General features: G+C 41.9%; 2 protein-coding genes across 2 annotated transcripts in view; one reads left to right on the forward strand and one right to left on the reverse strand.

The window, feature by feature from the left end:
* The window catches only part of stag1a (stromal antigen 1a), a 45,673-nt gene extending 39,007 nt beyond the window's left edge, over nucleotides 1-6,666 (forward strand). Inside the window, exons 24-32 of the mRNA XM_022222984.2 lie at nucleotides 348-449; nucleotides 564-712; nucleotides 1,323-1,451; nucleotides 1,544-1,746; nucleotides 1,839-2,007; nucleotides 2,113-2,229; nucleotides 4,301-4,415; nucleotides 4,524-4,604; nucleotides 5,088-6,666. Of these exons, the coding sequence (XP_022078676.1) occupies nucleotides 348-449; nucleotides 564-712; nucleotides 1,323-1,451; nucleotides 1,544-1,746; nucleotides 1,839-2,007; nucleotides 2,113-2,229; nucleotides 4,301-4,415; nucleotides 4,524-4,604; nucleotides 5,088-5,111 (1,089 nt within the window). The 3' untranslated portion in view covers nucleotides 5,112-6,666. The remainder of the gene's footprint in view (nucleotides 1-347; nucleotides 450-563; nucleotides 713-1,322; nucleotides 1,452-1,543; nucleotides 1,747-1,838; nucleotides 2,008-2,112; nucleotides 2,230-4,300; nucleotides 4,416-4,523; nucleotides 4,605-5,087) is intronic.
* A 380-nt stretch (nucleotides 6,667-7,046) lies between these two features.
* Nucleotides 7,047-14,974, reverse strand: pccb (propionyl-CoA carboxylase subunit beta). The gene is made up of 15 exons (XM_022223001.2): nucleotides 14,697-14,974; nucleotides 13,477-13,596; nucleotides 13,323-13,391; nucleotides 13,168-13,224; nucleotides 12,946-13,059; nucleotides 12,554-12,664; nucleotides 12,250-12,358; nucleotides 9,816-9,936; nucleotides 9,621-9,702; nucleotides 9,395-9,518; nucleotides 9,170-9,277; nucleotides 8,701-8,801; nucleotides 8,122-8,220; nucleotides 7,931-8,030; nucleotides 7,047-7,824 (listed from the first exon to the last, which is right to left on the reverse strand). Exons 1-15 carry the CDS (start codon nucleotides 14,937-14,939, stop codon nucleotides 7,703-7,705), a joined length of 1,680 nt encoding a protein of 559 aa, XP_022078693.1. The 5' UTR covers nucleotides 14,940-14,974; the 3' UTR covers nucleotides 7,047-7,702.
* Nucleotides 14,975-19,300: the final 4,326 nt, after the last annotated feature.

A 19,300-nucleotide genomic window follows, 5' to 3' on the forward strand; every position in this document is an offset into this window, starting at 1 on the left:
TTTAATAAAAGGACAACGTGATATGGAAGCAGGAGTGAGGACCATGAGAACAGACTGCGCTGATTTAGAACGTTGTGAATAAACATCAAATGGATGAATGAAAAGACTTTCCAGCAGTAGCAATATCTTTGGTTATCCTATGGAAATGCAAAGTATGTGAGTGTTTAATGTGAATATTAGCTGTTGTATAAGATGTAGCTGAAGTATTTTTATTTCACAGAGTTTCTTTAAGGAAATCTTGAAATAACTTTTGTTCTTGTCAAATCTGCTTTTGATTAAAATCTGTAGATGATGGTAGATTCTCTTAAATCTTGCATGTTTTTAACTGTCTCTTCTCCCTGCCTCAGTATTACAACGACTATGGCGACATCATCAAGGAGACCCTCAGTAAAACCAGACAGACGGACAAGATTCTCTGTGCAAAGACACTCATCCTCAGCTTGCAGCAGGTGAGACGGTGACAGTGCAGCATACACAGCTTCCTGCCTTGTGCGAGTGTTGAGTATTTTTCAAGTTATTAGTACTCTTTTGTGAACATCTATGTGCTTCTGTGTGTGATGCAGCTGTTCAACGAGCTGCTGCAGGATCAGGGTCCCAACCTGGACCGAACGTCGTCTCACGTCAGCGGCATCAAGGAGCTGGCCCGCCGCTTCGCCCTCACATTCGGTCTGGATCAGATCAAGACCAGAGAGGCCGTCGCCACGCTGCACAAGTAAGATCATGAGTTTCTCTAAACTGACCTCACAGCTGCAACCAGACATAAATGAAGTTTGAAAGCGAGGGAAAAGACTGTGAGGGATGCAGTTTGAATCGAAATGTGAACAGCTGCTGCAATTTGGTAGAAAAAAATATATGTTGAGGTCGGTTGTTTAATGACAGATTTTTGACATTAACACTTTTGACCACTTTTTGACAAGACAAGACTAAAACATAAAGAGAAAAAAACACACTACTGATTACTCTTTAGAGTTAAAGAGGAGATTTTAGGATGAAAAAAGATTTACACCTGTCTCTATCTGCTCAGTACTACAGCTTTCACTCATGTGTGCAAATTTATTGACTGAGCTGCTACGATGATGAGATAATAAAAAGCATAACAAGTGATTCAACGAGATTTTTTTTAATACTTTAAATGACAAAAGTTTATAATTCAGCATCTCACAGACTGAATTCAGGAGTTTTAAATGTGTTTAATATTTGTATTTTCTGCTATTGAGTTCAAAGTGTTACTAGTTTTGGACGTTGTGTTGATCTGTTTTGCTTTTTTTTACTCTTTCGCTCTTTTTACACGTTTTCTGTCTGATTTTCTCTGTGCCACATAGGGATGGAATAGAGTTTGCATTTAAGTACCAGAACCCTCGAGGACCAGAGTTTCCACCCATCAACCTGGCCTTCCTGGAGGTCCTGAGTGAATTCTCCTCCAAACTAATCCGCCAAGACAAAAAGACAGTGTAAGTATCTGCATGTTTTTTTTGTGTCAGGCATAATTCTCACTTTTCCTTTGTAATTTTGAGAGAATTAAAAATGCTGTTTGTCTCCTCAGCCACTCTTACCTGGAAAAGTTCATGTCGGAGTCGATGTCGGAGCGTCGGGAGGACGTGTGGCTGCCGCTGATCTCCTACAGGAACAGCCTGCTGACGGGAGGAGACGAGGACCACATGTCTGTCACGTCGGGCTCCAGCAGCAAGACCGGTTCAGTCCGCAGCAAGAAGGGACGACCGCCGCTACACAAGAAACGCATCGAGGGTGAGCAGACAGCAGAGACATGAGGGTTGCTCAGTTTGGTTAGCTGTGCTTTTACCTTGTGTTGCTCAACCTGTGCCATGTGTGTTTTTCAGAGGAGAGTAGCGTGGAGGGCTCGTGGATGATGCGTAATGACACCTTACAGACACCGGGGGCGCTTCAGACCCCTCAGCTCACCTCAACAGTCCTCAGAGAGAACAGACCAGCAGAACACATGCCTGACCCGGACTCAGAGCCCGGATCCGAGAACGACTTCGTACACAAGTAGGTTCACACACGTACTGTTCTTATGCGTGTTGTACATCCTCATGAAAATATGCAAATTACCTTTTAGAACTACGAGACAAAGAAATTTCTTTTCGTTTTCAGTCCTCAGATGCAGATGTCGTGGCTCGGCCAGCAGAAGATGGAGGAGGTGAACAGGAAGGACCGAACGGGCATGAACTACATCAAGTCACGCAGCAATCAGGGCGTCCGGCAGACTGTGTAAGTAGTGATGTAACAGATTGTAGTTAAACCTCACAGATCCCCTACCACAGTTTGTTACATACGTTAATCACACAGTAATTATAAAGTATCTATCACAGTGGAAAATGCAGTTTGACTGTCGCTGTGACTTTATACAACACCGAGAAGAGCACTTAGAGAGCCCAGCCTCTGTCAAGGCCAATGCCCCATCTTGCAATTTTATAGAAATTAATCCAGATTTGCAACAAAATTTCTCTTCCAAGTTTTATGAAAGTTGACCTTATAGATTTTGTTTAATCTTGCTTGCAGTCAAACAAATGACAAAAAAAATCCTCAAATTTCAGTGCAGAGTAGAGCATGTTAAAAGCAGTTGACAATGACAGTTATTGTCATACTTCTCCCTCTTAATTTAATTTTTTTGTTTGTATTATGTATATATATGTATTGGGTTTTTTGTAATACCAGTCGAACTGTGAGTTTTGTGTGTGTATGTTTCAGTGTGTGTTTAGCTTCTAAACTTGCAGTCCAAAGTGACATTAGACAGAAACAGAAGTTGGTCAGCAGCTCTTCAGAAGAGATAATAAAGTCAGTCCCTCGAGGATTTTGCGGGAGTTTTTTGAGATTGTTGCGCCCGAAAATGGCTGAATTCGCAGCAGCTTTTCTAAAAAATTGCGATAAAAGTTGCGATGTTTTAAGCTTATTTGTTGCGATGAAATTGTGGGAGACAGTGACAATTGCTAAAAAGCTGCATTTTTTCCAGCTTGTAGAACGTGTTTCAACGCTGTAATTGACAATATTTATTCCAAAATTAATTATTGAACGTTCCAACCCATTTCCACACGCTGGCACACCACGGTGGGAAATTAGCAGCAGCCAGATACTGGTTTAACATGACGTGGTTGGCAGATTTAAGGAACAAAATGATAATTTACTATTGAATGAATCATATTTGGACATATCTGTCAGCGGCTTAAAAAGTACATTTTACTTCTTGGCACACACGTGTTCACACACACGCTCACGGCTTGTCATGTCAATTAACAAGAACAGCACTGAGAGAGCGCAGTCCTCCACCAAGACTGTTCATTACCTGACCTTATGCTGAACACAGGTGTGTGTTCTGCATGTGTACATACCGAATCGCGTGACCTAAATATGTAGCTGGCAACTGGAATTGATGGGACTCAGAAACACCCCCACAATTTAATCAGTTGTTCTTTGTGTCATTTCCGATACGTCCACAGTGGTAGATTTGTTGTAGGATCACAATCATGTGATCGTCTGCAGGCTGGTGAGATAGCGTTCACCTGTTGCCATGGTTACCGTGCCGCTACCTCAATGGGAAGTCCTTAACAAATCTGTGGATCCAAACTTTAAGCCGCATCACTGCCAAAGTCTAATCACTTGGTCCTTGTGTCATTTCTGACCGACCCTGAAAATTTCATTCAAATCCCTGAGTCCGTTTTTTAGTGATGTTGGTAACAGAGGAAGGATTCACATACACCGATCGTCACATAACTCCGCCGCATTCTTTGGTGGAATAATTAATGTAATTCACCTTCATTCTTTCAGTGCTCTTACTGATCTGGATGCAGCAGTTTTCCATCATGGTGACTGGTCTGTTGTCTGCTCGTTTCAGCCGTTCTCCCAGTACGTTTCTTGGCTTAAAAAAGTGTTCATCAATCAATGATTTTTTTTTTTCTTTTTTTGTATTCCACCACAGTATTGCACGGGTGTAAAACAGTTTAGCTCCGCTTTGGTGAAGAACATCAGTGAATTAATTGTTTATCACGGTCTTCAGCAGGAATTTTTGTTGATAAATGAGAGACATTAGTATCACACGTCTGCATCTTCAAACCAGAAACAAGGAAGTGAATTTGGTGGCATACGTGTATTATGTTTGCACTGGGGACTGCTATGATTGGTGGAACTCACGGGAGGCGGGCCAAAATTGCAGGAAAGTTGCGTTGATTGGACAAAATTGCAAGGCCGCGCAAAATTCATGGAGATTGGTTGATTTCACGTGAATTCGCGCGATCGCAACCTCGCAAATTCCTGGAGGGACTGTAAAGTGGTGTTTTTCCTCCAGACGTGGGCTGATGGAGGATGACGCAGAGCCGATCTTTGAGGACGTGATGATGTCATCGCGGGGTCAGCTGGAGGACATGAACGAGGAGTTTGAAGATACCATGGTGATCGACCTGGTCAGTGATACCACTTAACCCGAGAACTGCCTCTAGAACAGTTTTGGGTTTTTTTTTGTTCTTTGTATTTATTCAGTTTGACATGTGTTGTTAATTTTTTATTTCTAGCCACCGTCAAGGAACAGACGTGAAAGAGCGGAATTAAGACCGGACTTCTTTGACTCTGCAGCGATGATTGAGGACGAGTCGGTGAGTAAAACTTTGGAATTAGTTGAGCGTTTCATTAAGATATAAAAGGTTTTTTTATGTAGCACCTTTCAAGAACAGACCCTTCAAACAGCTTTACACAAGAAGAAGAAAGATACAAGAAAATTAAAATGTAATTATTAAAACAGAATAGAAAGGAAAGCATGAGCCAAAAACAGAACAATGCAGTGACGGCGCAGGAAAAAGTCATCTGAAATTCAATTGAGGAAACAAAAGTCCAGCAGAGAAATACATCACAGGCACAGTAGAACAGAAATTTCAAGAAGCTGTAGCTGTCAGATTACACCCCATGTTTCACTGTGCATGTGATGAAGGTGACATTTTAAAGCCCTTATTAGCACCCTTAATGACAGTGATAAATAAAACAAAACCCTGCAGCAACCAGCAGTGTGCACTATTTACTCTAGGATAGCAGAGGGTCATTTTTCATTTTTCTGACTTTCTCTCTCATCTCCATGATTCCAGGGATTCAGCATGCCCATGTTCTGATCTGGGAAGAGGCAAAGATCCTGAGATCAGGATTCAAATCAGGAGTAAACAGAAGAGGGGAGGTTTGGGTCGTCTAACCCAGATCGCCTGCCGATCAAACTCTTAAGAAGAAGAAAAATAACATTGTTGAAGTACTTTTCTCTTTCTGTAAGACTCGATGGGAGGATGTTTGTCAAGCGGACACCTACTGATGGATCCCGCGTCGACCGGATGTCACCTGGAAGCGAGGATCCGCTCTGTTCAGTCAGGCGGCTCAGAGGATCCACGGTCAAGTCTGAATTATTCAAGAGCTTCGTCCTGCTCGTATTCTTCCTCTTCAGCCTTGTTGGTTTAGCTCTTGTTAGCGGTAGCTCTTAAGGCGCTCTGGCTGCATAATCCTGCAGCCGGCCGACGAGCACTTGCAGTTTTTACAGTCCCCCCCCCTCCCCCTGTTCCACAGATGTACAGTTGTTTGCTTCCACTCCCGGTCAGCAGCACAGAGCAGCGTAAACACTCTGTACAGTCCCCCCTCTTCTTTTGGTGTTGCACTTCGATCCATCTGGTTAAACATAGAGAGGATCTCAGTACTAAATGTTCTATATCTTTCCTCCTATTGCCACCCACCGACCCCCCTCCTCTCCTCTCTGTCCGCCATCTCCCAGTCCTTGTATGTGGTGGTGCGTGACGTGCGTGTAAAGTGTTGGTGGGGATGATGGTTGAGCGGCGGCACACCCACACACAGATCTGCAGCTGTCCCGGAGGAAGTGATGTAACCGTCTCGTGTGCGTGTGGTGTCAAAGCAAAGGCGAGTGTCGTCGTTTGAGCCGCTTCTCGGACAGAAACACCCCCCCACTTTCTCAAATCTTGGCAAATTTCTGCACCCACACACACTCACACACTCCCCGAATAACGGCTTTTTGAAGTTAAAAAAAAGTTTAAAAAAAGAAACATATTTTCAATTCTGTAGCTTTAGTACTAAAGTTTTAAATCAAGTGTGTTTTTGTTTTTGTCTGATGTTTGTACAGCTTTTTTCTTGAATATGTATCTTGTTTGTTGCCAAATTGTGGCCTACATACTTACAGTATATTCCAGTCCCTCTCCCCACACCTGTAACTCATATCCAACGGTTACCAAGGAACTTTGACGCGCTGTATGGTCTGATTGTAATCGTTTTCACAGTTCAGTATTACAGCAGGTTGTCTGATCGGTTCGTTCATTTTACAGGTGAAAACAAGTTCCATTTTTGCACCTTGCAGGCAGTGTTGACGGATCCAAGAAGTTAAAGATTTGTTGTTACCGTTGTTCATATCCTGTGCAGTGATGGATCTTTTATGTCTGACAGATTTGTTTGAATGTGTTTTGAATGTGTTCAGCCATACTTTTATTCGCCCTCCGTTGGTTAATCAATCATTTTACAACCTTCACTCATTGGCTGGATGGCAGTCCTGTAAATATCAGAGACAATTGGATCTTTTCTGCAGTGCAGTTGACATCAGTTGCCCTAAAATACTCTAAAAGCCTGTTTTTTTTTTCTGTGAACTTAAATTCTTTTTAATAAAATAAAATCTGTAATCGATTTATGGATCAGTACTTGTGCCTTTTAATTCCAAAATGGCAGGGTGATTAGAAACAGCTGCACGATTGTCAAAAACAACTTTCAGTTTTGCCAGAGCTTTGAAGGTTCATTCTGAATTGGCACGCAAACAGCCGTAATACAAAGTGTGTTTGTACAGATTAAACAAAGAAGACATAAGATGTTAAATAGTTTGTACAAAGGGGTTTGCTGGCGGGCTTCAAATTTACAATCCAAGCACATGAACTGTCAGATTGAGAGCAGTACCTTCAAAGTCACATTTCTCTAGAATTATATCATTTGCACTTAACAAATCTTTTAAAAAATATTGTTGACTACACATATAAACCTCTGTATCCATAAGGTAAATAAAACACACATGGTATTGCGTAGGTGATTTATTTTACAGACGGCAGAACGGAGGCTGCCAGAGAGAAAAGGCACGGTTCCAGTTTGTGAAAATTACTTTTTCTGGACCTACGTGGAGGACGTCGAACACAGGAAGTGCATTTCAAAGCACTGCGCTGTTTAAATACAGTACACTGACTTTGGAAACACTGTACACGACTACAGTAGGTTCGCCTTTTCTACTAAAACTATCATGACAGTTGCCTGCGTTTTTGAGATTGTGGAATCAAAATTCTATCAACAGCAGTGACCAATATGGCTACTACTGTCATGACAATCGTGTGTGTCACTACGGGATTGTTTATTTAAGGTAATTTGGAAGGTTTTAGGATCTTGATATAAACATCTTGCATATCAGTGATAAAAATGTAATGATACACTTCCTGATTTTGATAACGGCATCAGAAAAATCAGAAGAAAAAAAAATAAGCAGTGAGGTGGGAAGGGGAACAAATCAGCGAGTGATCTTTCCTTGCTACTTTTAGTGGAGTGGTAAACAGCAAGAAGGAACTGACATCTGCATCTCCCAAAGTCGTCGTCACGAGGTACCACTGCATTTAATCCGACTGACTTCAAACAAACAAAATCCCACAGCGAGTGCCTTCGGATAGCGTCGAGGCAGTGTAGTGTTTCACAGAGGAATGTTGGCGTGCTTCTTCCAGGGGTTGACCTGCTTTTTGCTGGCCAGCACTTCCAGATCGCTGCAGATCTTCTTGCGAGTCATCGCCGGCTCAATGATGTCATCCACGAAACCTAAAACAAGCAGACAGAGCAGTGTGAATTATGTCAGCGTGTGCAGCTTAATCGCAAACAAAAACGAAGGATTAGGTGCTATAAATTTAATCAACTGCAGATTCACCTCTGACTGCAGCCGGGAAGGGGTTGGCGAATTTGTCCACATATTCAGCCTCTGCTTCTGCCTGGTTCTCTTTTCCTCTGAAGATAATCTGGACAGCACCCTGAGAAAACAGAAAAGCAGACCGAGCACTTCGTTGAAAACAAAGGAGGGAGAGAGAGGGAGAGAGAAGCAAAGCATGAAAGTGTTTATACCTTGGCGCCCATGACGGCGACCTCAGCTGTGGGCCAGGCGTAGTTCACGTCTCCTCTCAAGTGTTTGGAGCTCATCACGTCGTAGGCTCCTCCATAAGCCTGAGATACAGATAAAAATGGAAAGTTACCCCTGTGCACGATAGTACAAAGTCTGTGTCAAGAAGCATTGTAAGAAAGCAGGGGAATGCAGACTGCCTGTAGTGAAAATCAGTCTCTTCAACCTTATAGCTGGAAAACATCAGGATTCTAATTAGCAGATTTAGCCTTATGGAGTTTCATAAGAAAACCAAAGGAATCAATCCTGTCAGTGTGCAGCGGTGAGACTTTTTATGTCATTACTCTGACTTTGACTGAATGACTGTTGTGTCAGAGTAGTTTTACGGTGTTTGAGAAGAGTTGCAGGTGAGCTGGTGTGCCTGAGCTGCCATCAGTGGGGAGTAATGAGTGGAGAGTGGGCAAGGACTGAATAGATCTAGTAGAAGCCATGGTTCTGAAGTAACTTTGATACACAGATATGAGTTTTTGGGGGTACTAGTACAAACAATAACCCACATCATCCCTTATTTTGTTCAGACGCACCTTTCTGGTGATGATGGTTATTTTCGGGACTGTGGCCTCTGCAAAGGCAAACAGCAGCTTGGCTCCGTGTCTGATGATGCCTCCATACTCCTGAGCTGTACCTGTAGAAATCATCACAGCAGTAATGAGGAGTGAGCTCCATCAGATGCGACTGACATTTCAGTGCACTTTTGTTTGCCAGTCACACTATGTCCAGCTTATTCCCTCAGTAAGTGAGATGCACTATTATTGTATGTATGTGTTTGCCATTTCTTTCTCCTGAGCAAGCAATTAATATTTGTTTGCTATGTTTGTGTAGGTGGATTGATCTATCTCAGGACGAGACACCACCAACATTCTGCTAATTGCTTTATTAGTAGCAGCAGCAAGACTTACTACGGAAACATTGGCCATAAATGAATTAAGAAGTACTAGCCAGTACTCTCTGAATAAAAATGCATCCTTTGATGTGCACTGACAGATTTTCTACCTGGCAGGAAACCTGGCACATCGACAAAGGTGATGATGGGAATGTTGAAAGCATCACAGAAGCGAACGAAGCGAGCTCCCTTCACGGAGGAGTTGATGTCCAAACATCCTGATGAGCAGGTAGATTATGGAGGGAACAGAAAAACTACTGTAAAATCCAACATGCTCTTGCTGAGCCTCATCAATCTGTCCATCTGAGATTTAACCCTTCATTTATTTTACTCACCAGATGCTACTTTGGGCTGATTACCCACAATGCCTACAGTGCGTCCATTCATACGGGCAAATCCAACCACAATGTTCTTGGCGTAGTTGGGCATGATCTCAAAGAAGTCCTTCTCATCCACTATCTGAACAAACGCATGAAAAAAGGCAACATTTAATCGATGCAGAAACAAAATTAGATGATGTTGCATAGATTATAAAGTGAGGGTTTGTGTTTGTGCACGTACTGCTTGAATGATGTCCAACATGTTGTAAGCTTTAGTTGACTCAAACGGGACGATGGTGTCCAACGAAGGTACGAGTCGATCACTGAAAAGGGAATATAAAAAATCAGACAAAACTTGGAACAATAAGCAGATAGTCTCTCCCAAAACAAAAGGGATTGGTTGTTGCTTTAAGAGGAGCTACAGGTGATTGGCTACCTGGGGTCGTGGCACTCCCTGATGGGGGCGGGATCTTGATTGCTAAGGGGCAGGAAGTTGAAGAACTCTCGCAGGTTGAGCAAAGCCTCGATGTCGTTCTCAAATGCATGGTGAGCCACACCTGGGAAGAAGACGTCAGACAAAAGCAGGCATCAAATGTTATGTCAACTTTTCTGAACTGAAGAGCCAAATTCAGATGAGTGAACACGTTCAGAGGATCATTGGTTGCTCACTGCCCTTTTTGGAACATCTATTCAGTTCTCGCTGCCTCAGTAGAGCAGTAAAAACAGTGAAGTAGACATTTCAGACATCATCTGTTTAACCTCTAACTCCAGGTAGGTGCTTCAGGTCCATCAGATCACAAATAAACAGACTCAAAAACAACTTTTACCCCATAAGAAAACTGAACACAGACACCGACTATCTGGATGTGAGTGACTACCTGCACTACACACATTGTTACATTTACAGAATTATCTACCCTATGCATAGCCTAGCCGCGCTAGACAACCCACGGCAACGAATTTAATTCTCTGCCAGGGTGGGTCAAGTTACCCTCGGTAAGCCTCGAGGTTGGATGCTCCTAAAACTGCCCGACCAATCACCATGAAGTGTAGAGTCAGAAGGCGGGTGTAACGAAGTGACGACAGAGGCGCGACGATTCTGACAGAAACAACCGGAATTTGATTTTTGATTTGAATTTATTTATTTGATAGGGACGATGCAGTTTAACATAGTTCCATCACTAAGCATGAATCTAATGTGCTGCACAGAGAGTTTATAGCAAATGCTAATTTCCAATTCTTGTCCCTAGATGGGCCTTTAAATATAAAAGTCAGAATATTTAACATTATAAAGTAACAGAAAAGTTTACAAAAGAACAATAAAATACATGTTCACATAACAAATAATTACACAAACCAGTTCAAAATAAGTAAATAAAAAAAAAAAAAAACATGGCAAACTAAGAATGATTACAGCTCTGATTTGCTTTTAGCCAGCACTTGACCTTCGTAGAGAAGGGTTTTAAATCTGTGATTAATTTGATATCGGTTGGTAATGAATTCCAGAGTTTAGAGCCTCTGAAAGAGAAAGCTGACTGTCCAAATGTTGACTTACATTTTTGTATGCTACAGTTTCCATTCACCTTGCTTCTTGTTACTCTGTTGCTGTTCTGTCTTTGAATAAATTTGGATAAGGGTTCGGGGGCAAGATTATTAATACATTTGAAAGCTAATTTAAGGAATGAAAACTGCATGAAGCTTTCAAAGCTCAATAGATTGTATTTTTTCAAAATGTGGCAATGGTGCCAACAGATGGGTTTTTTTGTCCATTACTTTAAGGGCTTTATTATACAAGGATGACAGACTTTTGATTGTTGAAGGTGAACCCTGGGCCCAAACTGTCATACAGTATGAGAAAAGATCATAGAGTGCATAAATATCTGAGCTGCCTGAGTTGGTATGTACTGCCTTATTAATTTAAAACAGTTCAGATTACTTTTTACTGATTTGGCGATTTTCTTCACATGTTTATCAAATCTGAGCTGTGGGTCTAAAATGACTCCCAAGAATTTGAATTCATTGACTTCTTGTATTTCTAGAGCCTTTATCTTCACACAAAATCTTTCAAGTTGGCACCGAAACAACTAGCCTAGCCGCGCTAGACAACCCACGGCAACGAATTTAATTCTCTGCCAGGGTCGACAACAAAAACGACAACAGTCGTTGAGCTCCATTAGCACCGACTCTGAATAATCTTTCTGTTAACATGTCTGTAATATACTTGAGCTTCACCCATTGACTGTATAAATAAGGCTTCACCGAACTTCCGCATCCTCTGATTTCCGGCGCTCTAGGAGCCTATTCGTTGCACTGATTGGTTGTATACCTACCCAATTGCTGCAGAGTGATTTGAAAGACAACCTTTTAGCCCGCCTTCCTCCCTGTCGAGAGTTCCGAGACCCTTGTGTCTTCAGACCTACCCTATGCACCCATGTATATATGAAATTTGTACACATTTTTACATACAACTGCACTTATTGTGTACATTTTATACGACTATATGCAAATATATATATTTAGAATGCAATACATCTCTACACTCTTACTTTCAGTTCATTTTCTGTTATTCTGTTCATGTACCACTATTCTCATAGGATACACTAGTACATCTTATTTTACAAACTTTTTACATTTGCACAATTCTTATTCTACGTTTTATGGAGGAAAAAAAAATGCTTTCTGATTGATTTCAGAATTCTTTCCTTTCATTGTACACTGTGCAATGACTGATTGAATCTTATTCTATGTTGATCTGACTAATAATCAGTAACTCAATCGCTACAGTAGCTGAATGTTTACATCACTCTTTGCTATCTAAATATGTCCAAGTTTCACATGCTGCGATAACTTAACTAGTGTACAAAACTGACCAGACACTGTTGTGTGAGTTTTGGCTCCACCAAGCTCCTCTTGAGTCACGTCTTCGTTGGTGACGGACTTCACGACATCAGGCCCTGTGATGAACAGGTATGATGTGTCCTGTGCACACAAACAACCACAATGATTCAGCTACTGTGACACAATCAGACTGACAGGATGACATGTCTTCTGTCAACAACAGAGCAGTTTAGAAATACTTGCTTTTTTTATTGTCACCACTAAAGTAAAATGTATTATTTCAGTTGCTAATTGCTGTGGAGTTAAGTGTGTCAGCTATATTTGTGGAGATCGTACCTTCACCATGAAGGTGAAATCTGTCAGGGCGGGGGAGTAGACGGCGCCTCCTGCACAGGGCCCCATGATGAGGGAGATCTGAGGGACGACGCCTGAAGCCATCACATTCCTCTGCAAAGGGAAAAAGCATTGTTTGAATCTCTGTATTAACAGTGTAGGGAGAAAACTACATTAGCGTGCCTATCTTTGTGGAGGATTTCTTGTCATGCTTCCAGCTGTGTGCATTTCTATAATAGGAAATAGTTTTAAATCCTAAACCACCAAAAACAAACAGAGCCCAGAAGATGGCAGGAAATTATTCCATTCCTTGCTGCAAGTTGCGTTGCATATGATCAGCTTTTGAGACTTTGAAGCTTGATATGCATGTAAAGCTCTGCCCAAAATAAACATACCAGGAATATATCTGCGTATCCAGCCAGAGACTCAACTCCTTCCTGGATCCGCGCTCCTCCAGAGTCATTCAGCCCGATGACGGGAGCCCCGACTGTCAAGGCCTGGTCCATGATCTGAGAAAAGACATTCAAAAAGGTGGTGCATCAAAGAGAGCCAGAAAACAGGACAGAAGAAAAACAACAAACAACTCCTGTAATTATAGCTGTTAAATATTCATTTACCTTACAGATCTTCTGTGCGTGAGCTCCAGACAGACTGCCACCAAACACTGTAAAGTCCTGAGAGAAGCAGATGGAGAGAATATCAAGCGTCAAGTTGAGCTGCTCTGTATTGACACAGTTCAGCCTCGTGTATGATGCTAAATGATGCTCTGTACCTGACTGAATACATAAACCAGCCTGCCGTTGATCCTGCCCCGGCCTGTCACCACACTGTCACCTGGGAACTGCAAAAGAAAAAGAAGCATTTCAGAAAGAAACATTTCCTCATTTCCACCGTATTAGCAGGATTCTGCCGGGGTGACCGGTTACCTTGTTTCTGTCCTCCTCCATGCCGAAGTCGGAGCAGCGATGTTCCACAAACATGTCCGACTCCACGAAGGACTCGGGGTCGAGCAGAAGTTCGACTCGCTCCCTGGCTGTCAGCTTACCCTGCAGCACACAATCCCAAAAGTTACTATACGTTAGCCTGAAGGAATACTACACTAGGGTTGTGCAATGTTTACAGTTTATATTGTGACGCAACGTAAATTTGTCAGAGATTTTGCTAAACTGTTTGTACTGAAGAGGCTATTATTTAAATACTTCTAATTAAGTTAAATTATTGTAGTCAGAGCTGTATATTATAAGTGAGGCTACTTTATCACAATGGGTTTAGTGCCCTGATTTATGAGGTTACGGTCTTTTTTTTTAGCCATGAGCAGTTTGATAGTTGTTTAACTGTCAGATTTTTTTGCATATCAAAATATACTACAATATTCAATCTATTTCAATTTTATTTATATGTAGCACCAATTGACAACATATGTTACCCTCCTAGCACTTCACACATTAAAGTGAAGACCTTACAAATTTTAAACAAAAAGCCGAGAACCCAGCAATCCAAAGTTGCCTTTGGATTCCCTATAAGCAGTCAGCAACAGTGGGAAGAAACCAAAGTACTATTAGGAGAACAAGATAAGTTTTATTCATAGTATTACAGTATCTTGTTACACACTTATAAAAAAATGCAGCTTGTGCGATTAGGATTTTATACTTTAATTGCAATTTGATTTACCATCTAGCACTAATATCTTTCAAGTAGGAAAATGACATTCATTTGTGTAATCTGTGTCCATCACATTGGTTTACAACACTAAACACTGAAATGGGTGTCATTAGCAGTATTATTTTTTTTAAAGTTCTTGTTAAACCTGCAGATGATAACTTGTACCAGAACTTGGTAGACCATTACTAACTAGTTCAAGGACACTAGGAATCAGCGGGATTGATGTATACCGGGTTAGGACACTGTGGGAAGTGAGTAGCAGTTAACCCCAGCAATGTCACATAATCAGTGTGGGGGGAAAACAAACAACCCATCAGCACCCACTGTGATTTAGAGCCCTTGAGCCAGGCAGTTCTCAACCCAACCACTCCAACTGACAATGTGTTTTAAGCATGAGGTGATTAAAAAAAAAACGCAGACAGGTTTTAGTAAAAAGGTGTTACTATGAAAAGTAGTCACTTCAGTAAGTGATAGTTGACTTTACCCTTTTGTGTTGTGCATCTATTCTCTTCTGACCTCCCCCGACTAGCGCCGCCTTCCGTTTCTTCTCGATTCTCTCCCTAACGGACAGGTGGCTGACCGAATACCAGCGGCAGTCCCGGTGCAGGTTCGTCTGCGGCACCAATGCAGACACTGCGCCATGTTTTACTTGCGCCAAGCTCCTGAAAGAGACCCTCAAGCCGTTAATCAGTCCGCAGCTGCTCCGAGCCACACTGAACGCCGCCATCTTTGCTGTGCGTGTTCTCGGATGACAGCGATGACGGGCAGAAATTTGAGCCAATGGCGTACGGGGGGCGAGATCTAACAGCCAATCAGAAAGACGGAATGTCGAGTAACAGGATGGGCGGGATCTTAGTTTTTTCTTGTAGTTTACAGTTACCTGAATGTCAAGTTAGTAGGACGTTTTTTATGGAAGCGAATGTGGACAAGGTACGTTTTATCCGTTTGTTTCCTGGCTATAAAAGACACAAGCAGAAACAAAAAATCAAGCCGTTTTTTCGTTTTTTCGTTTTGAGCAAAAAACAAAAAACAGGAAACGGTTCGTTTTTTCGTTTTTTCGTTTTGAACAAAAAAAAAACAAACAAAACAGGAAACGGACAAGGTACGTTTTATCCGTTTGTTTCCTGGCTATAAAAGACACAAGCAGAAACAAAAAATCAAGCCGTTTTTTCGTTTTGAGCAAAAAACAAAAAAACAGGAAACGGTTCGTTTTTTCGTTTTATCGTTTTGAACAAAAAACAAAAAAAACAGGAAACCGTTCGTTTTTTCGTTTTTTCGTTTTCACCCCCAAAATGAAAATACGACTCAATATTCCGTTTCATTGGTGGGCGGGGCTTCGGAGCCTGCCGGTGCACAGTAAAGCTCCTGCCCATCACAATAAAGCTCTTGCGCTGGCATTCATAGACAGACTGACTTTCATTGTATTGCCTGCCCCCACTGCACTTCCCCTAACTCTAAATCAAAGCAAGTCGTGTACACAGTAATGACAGTCATAACCAGTGGTGTAGTCTAGTTTTTTCTACTGGGTATACTCCAACCTCATAAACCAAAGCCAGGTCAGGTTCTCATATATGTGCGCGTGCACTCACATGTCCACGCGCACGCACACGCACACACACACACACACACACAGCAGCAGCAGCAGCTCCTTTATTTCAAACTACCAATTAGATACTTATAGACATTATAGCGTCAGCAGCTCCTCCTCCTGCCATCAGGTAGACCTGATGTTTCCTCTTCATCAGGTAGAGCTGATGTTTCCTCTCCATCAGGCTCCCTTTCCTAAACTTTAACCTTATCTCCAGCTGTAGTGTTCCCTAAAGTGGCAGTATTCACAGGACAAGCAACAGGCTTATTAAAACACTGAAATAGTTTCATTTAGCTTTGCTTTCTTTTTCTTATTTTTTCTCCACTGACTGATGTTGGGTCATTAGAAGTTCTAGACTCATGTCCCTCTTCTTCTAAGCCAGGGGTATTCAGCTAAAATTCAGAGAGGTCCAGTCAGCAAAGGTCCAGAACACCATAATGTCTAACTTGAGTTACTGTGATATATGCTGATGTAACCTGGTAGTTTTATTAGAGTCTGCCTGTACTCAAAAACTGACCGTCAAATAAATTCAGTACGGTTCAAAAACATTTTGACATTTATTAATAAATAACTTATATGTAACTGTATATCTTAAAATAAAGTGCAGAACTTAAAAAAAGCATGACTGAACAACCTGAATCAACTTCTATACATCTTTTACAATACCTAAATCTCATAAATGTAAACATTTGAACACTTTTACATTTTTGTCTGTCTCATCTCACTCCCCTAATATCTCTGCAGCTTAATGGGAGAACTGAGCTGCTGCTTGTTTGAGCCTTCTCAAAACATATTTTGATTATGTTCATAGTTGAGAAAGCTGCCTTACAGCTGTTTGCTGAGCCAAACATGGTCAGCATGTGACCACAGTCTGTCCTCTAGAGATGTATAAGGCACAAAAGATACGGTCCGAATTTCCATATAACCACTTAAAAATGCGCAAACACATGTATTAGTATGTTTTTTTGACATAACGTTCACTTTTCTCTGTGTCAGGAAGCGGTGAAGCTGTATGGGACGGGGGAAGGTGTCTGGCTGAGAACAGGGCTCACTAAAGGCCGACCGCGGTCCGGATCCGGACCCAGACGCCGTCTATACGGGTGTAAATTTGACAGGTCGCTTCTATTTTACCGGTGCAGGGTGCAGCTTTCCAGTGTTTATCATTGGTCTATCGGCTCAGAAACGCACAGACCAATTATGTACGAGTTCAGGCATCCCACGTGACGCTACTCAGCCAATGACGTCGCTGAATCGCATCGCAGCTCTGCCTTCAAAAAGCAGCTGAGAGATGAGGGACAGAGAGGACAGTAGTGATGGGAGTTCGGATCTTTTTTAGAGAGCTTTTGGCACGGCTTCCAAAGAAAAGCCGGTTCTTTCGGCTCCCCAACGGCTCCTAATTTATTATTCTTTGTAGCCTCATGTTTTTGCCTAACCAGGCAAATTTGAATCGTTTGTGTTTTGACAAACTCTTTTTCATTCAGTGTTTTTATGAGAAGCCTTATAATTGACTCATTTTGTACATTTGCTCTGTTACAAAAACAGGTATTCTTGCTTTTGTTTATTATTTCAACCAAACTTTTTTGCGCAAAAAATAAATGAACAAAACTCTGCACATGAACCCACAGAACCAGAACAGAACCAGAACCAGACTCAGTATTCAAACAGTATAAATGTCCTCAGAGCAGGCTGACATTCAGAAAAATCACATAGCTGAGCTTGGATGGGCTAATACATTTCTTCTTTCAGTGAATATCTGCCGTGTTTTTGAGAAGATTCTCTCAGATGGAAGAAGTTGTCTCTCCTCCATCACCTTCACCAGGTGGGGCAGACTGAGGCCTTGGCCTGCCTCCAGCTCAGTGGGTCGTCTGCTGGTTGGATGAGGGCTTCCTCTAGATATGATCCTCCATTACCACATCAGCTGTAGGATTTCTCCTGAATCATCTCCTGTAGCTTATCCATCAAAGAGCCTCCACACAGCAGAAGTTTGAGGTTCCTCCTCCACTTGGTCTAATGGTGGAGGTGTCAGACTGCTGCTGCTGCTCATATTCTCTGAAGTGTCTCATCAACAGCTCTGTTGTCACTGAAGGCAAACTTCTTTAATCTAGGATCCAGTAACATGTTTTCTGCTAGGACAGTGTTAAACTCCATACTCCATTAAATACGTTAGGAGTCAGCTCTTCAGATTCACTACAAAGCATCGGCTCTGAGAGTCCTATCTTTTGTGCCTTATACATCTCTAGAGGACAGACTGTGGTCACATGCTGACCATGTTTGGCTCAGCAAACAGCTGTAAGGCAGCTTTCTCAACTATGAACATAATCAAAATATGTGTTGAGAACGGCTCAAACAAGCAGCAGCTCAGTTCTCCCATTAAGCTGCAGAGATATTAGGAGAGTGATTTAAGACAGAAAAAAATGTAAAAGTGTTCAAATGTTTACATTTATGAGATTTAGGTATTGTAAAAGATGTATAGAAGTTAATTCAGTTTGTTCAGTCATGCTTTTTTAAGTTCTGCACTTTATTTTAAGATATACAGTTACATGTAAGTTATTTATTAATAAATGTCAAAATGTTTTTGAACCGTACTGAATTTATTTGACGGTCAGTTTTTGATTACAGGCAGACTCTAATAAAACTACCAGGTTACATCAGCATATATCACAGTAACTCAAGTTAGATATTATGATGTTCTGGACCTTTGCTGACTGGACCTCTCTGAATTTTAGCTGAATACCCCTGGCTTAGAAGAAGAGGGACATGAGTCTAGAACTTCTAATGACCCAACATCAGTCAGTGGAGAAAAAATAAGAAAAAGAAAGCAAAGCTAAATGAAACTATTTCAGTGTTTTAATAAGCCTGTTGCTTGTCCTGTGAATACTGCCACTTTAGGGAACACTACAGCTGGAGCGAAGGTTAACATTTAGGAAAGGGAGCCTGATGAAGAGGAAACATCAGCTCTACCTGATGAAGAGGAAACATCAGGTCTACCTGATGGCAGGAGGAGGAGCTGCTGACGCTATAATGTCTATAAGTATCTAATTGGTAGTTTGAAACAAAGGAGCTGCTGCTGTGTGTGTGTGTGTGTGTGTGTGTGTATGTGTGTGTGTGTGTGTGTGTGTGTGTATGTGTGTGCGTGTGTGTGTGTGTGTGCGCGCGCGCGCGCGCATGGACATGTGAGTGCACGCGCACATATATGAGAACCTGACCTGGCTTTGGTTTATGAGGTTGGAGTATACCCAGTAGAAAAAACTAGACTACACCACTGGTTATGACTGTCATTACTGTGTACACGACTTGCTTTGATTTAGAGTTAGGGGAAGTGCAGTGGGGGCAGGCAATACAATGAAAGTCAGTCTGTCTATGAATGCCAGCGCAAGAGCTTTATTGTGATGGGCAGGAGCTTGATTGTGCACTGGCAGGGTCCGAAGCCCCGCCCACCAATGAAACAGAATATGGAGTCGTATTTTCATTTTGGGGGTGAAAACGAAAAAACGAACCGT

Source organism: Acanthochromis polyacanthus, chromosome 1, assembly GCF_021347895.1.
Source record: "Acanthochromis polyacanthus isolate Apoly-LR-REF ecotype Palm Island chromosome 1, KAUST_Apoly_ChrSc, whole genome shotgun sequence".
Classification (NCBI taxonomy): Eukaryota; Metazoa; Chordata; class Actinopteri; family Pomacentridae; genus Acanthochromis; species Acanthochromis polyacanthus.

What these genes read in the sequence shown, in the direction of transcription:
- pccb (XM_022223001.2), bottom strand. Translation starts at nt 14,939, where the DNA reads ATGGCGGCGTTCAGTGTGGCTCGGAGCAGCTGCGGACTGATTAACGGC. An exon ending in ATTTCACCTTCATGGTGAAG is followed by an intron (nt 12,359 to 12,553) that starts GTACGATCTCCA and finishes TTGTGTGCACAG; the next exon opens with GACACATCATACCTGTTCAT. An exon ending in AACTCACACAACAGTGTCTG is followed by an intron (nt 9,937 to 12,249) that starts GTCAGTTTTGTA and finishes TCTTCTTCCCAG; the next exon opens with GTGTGGCTCACCATGCATTT.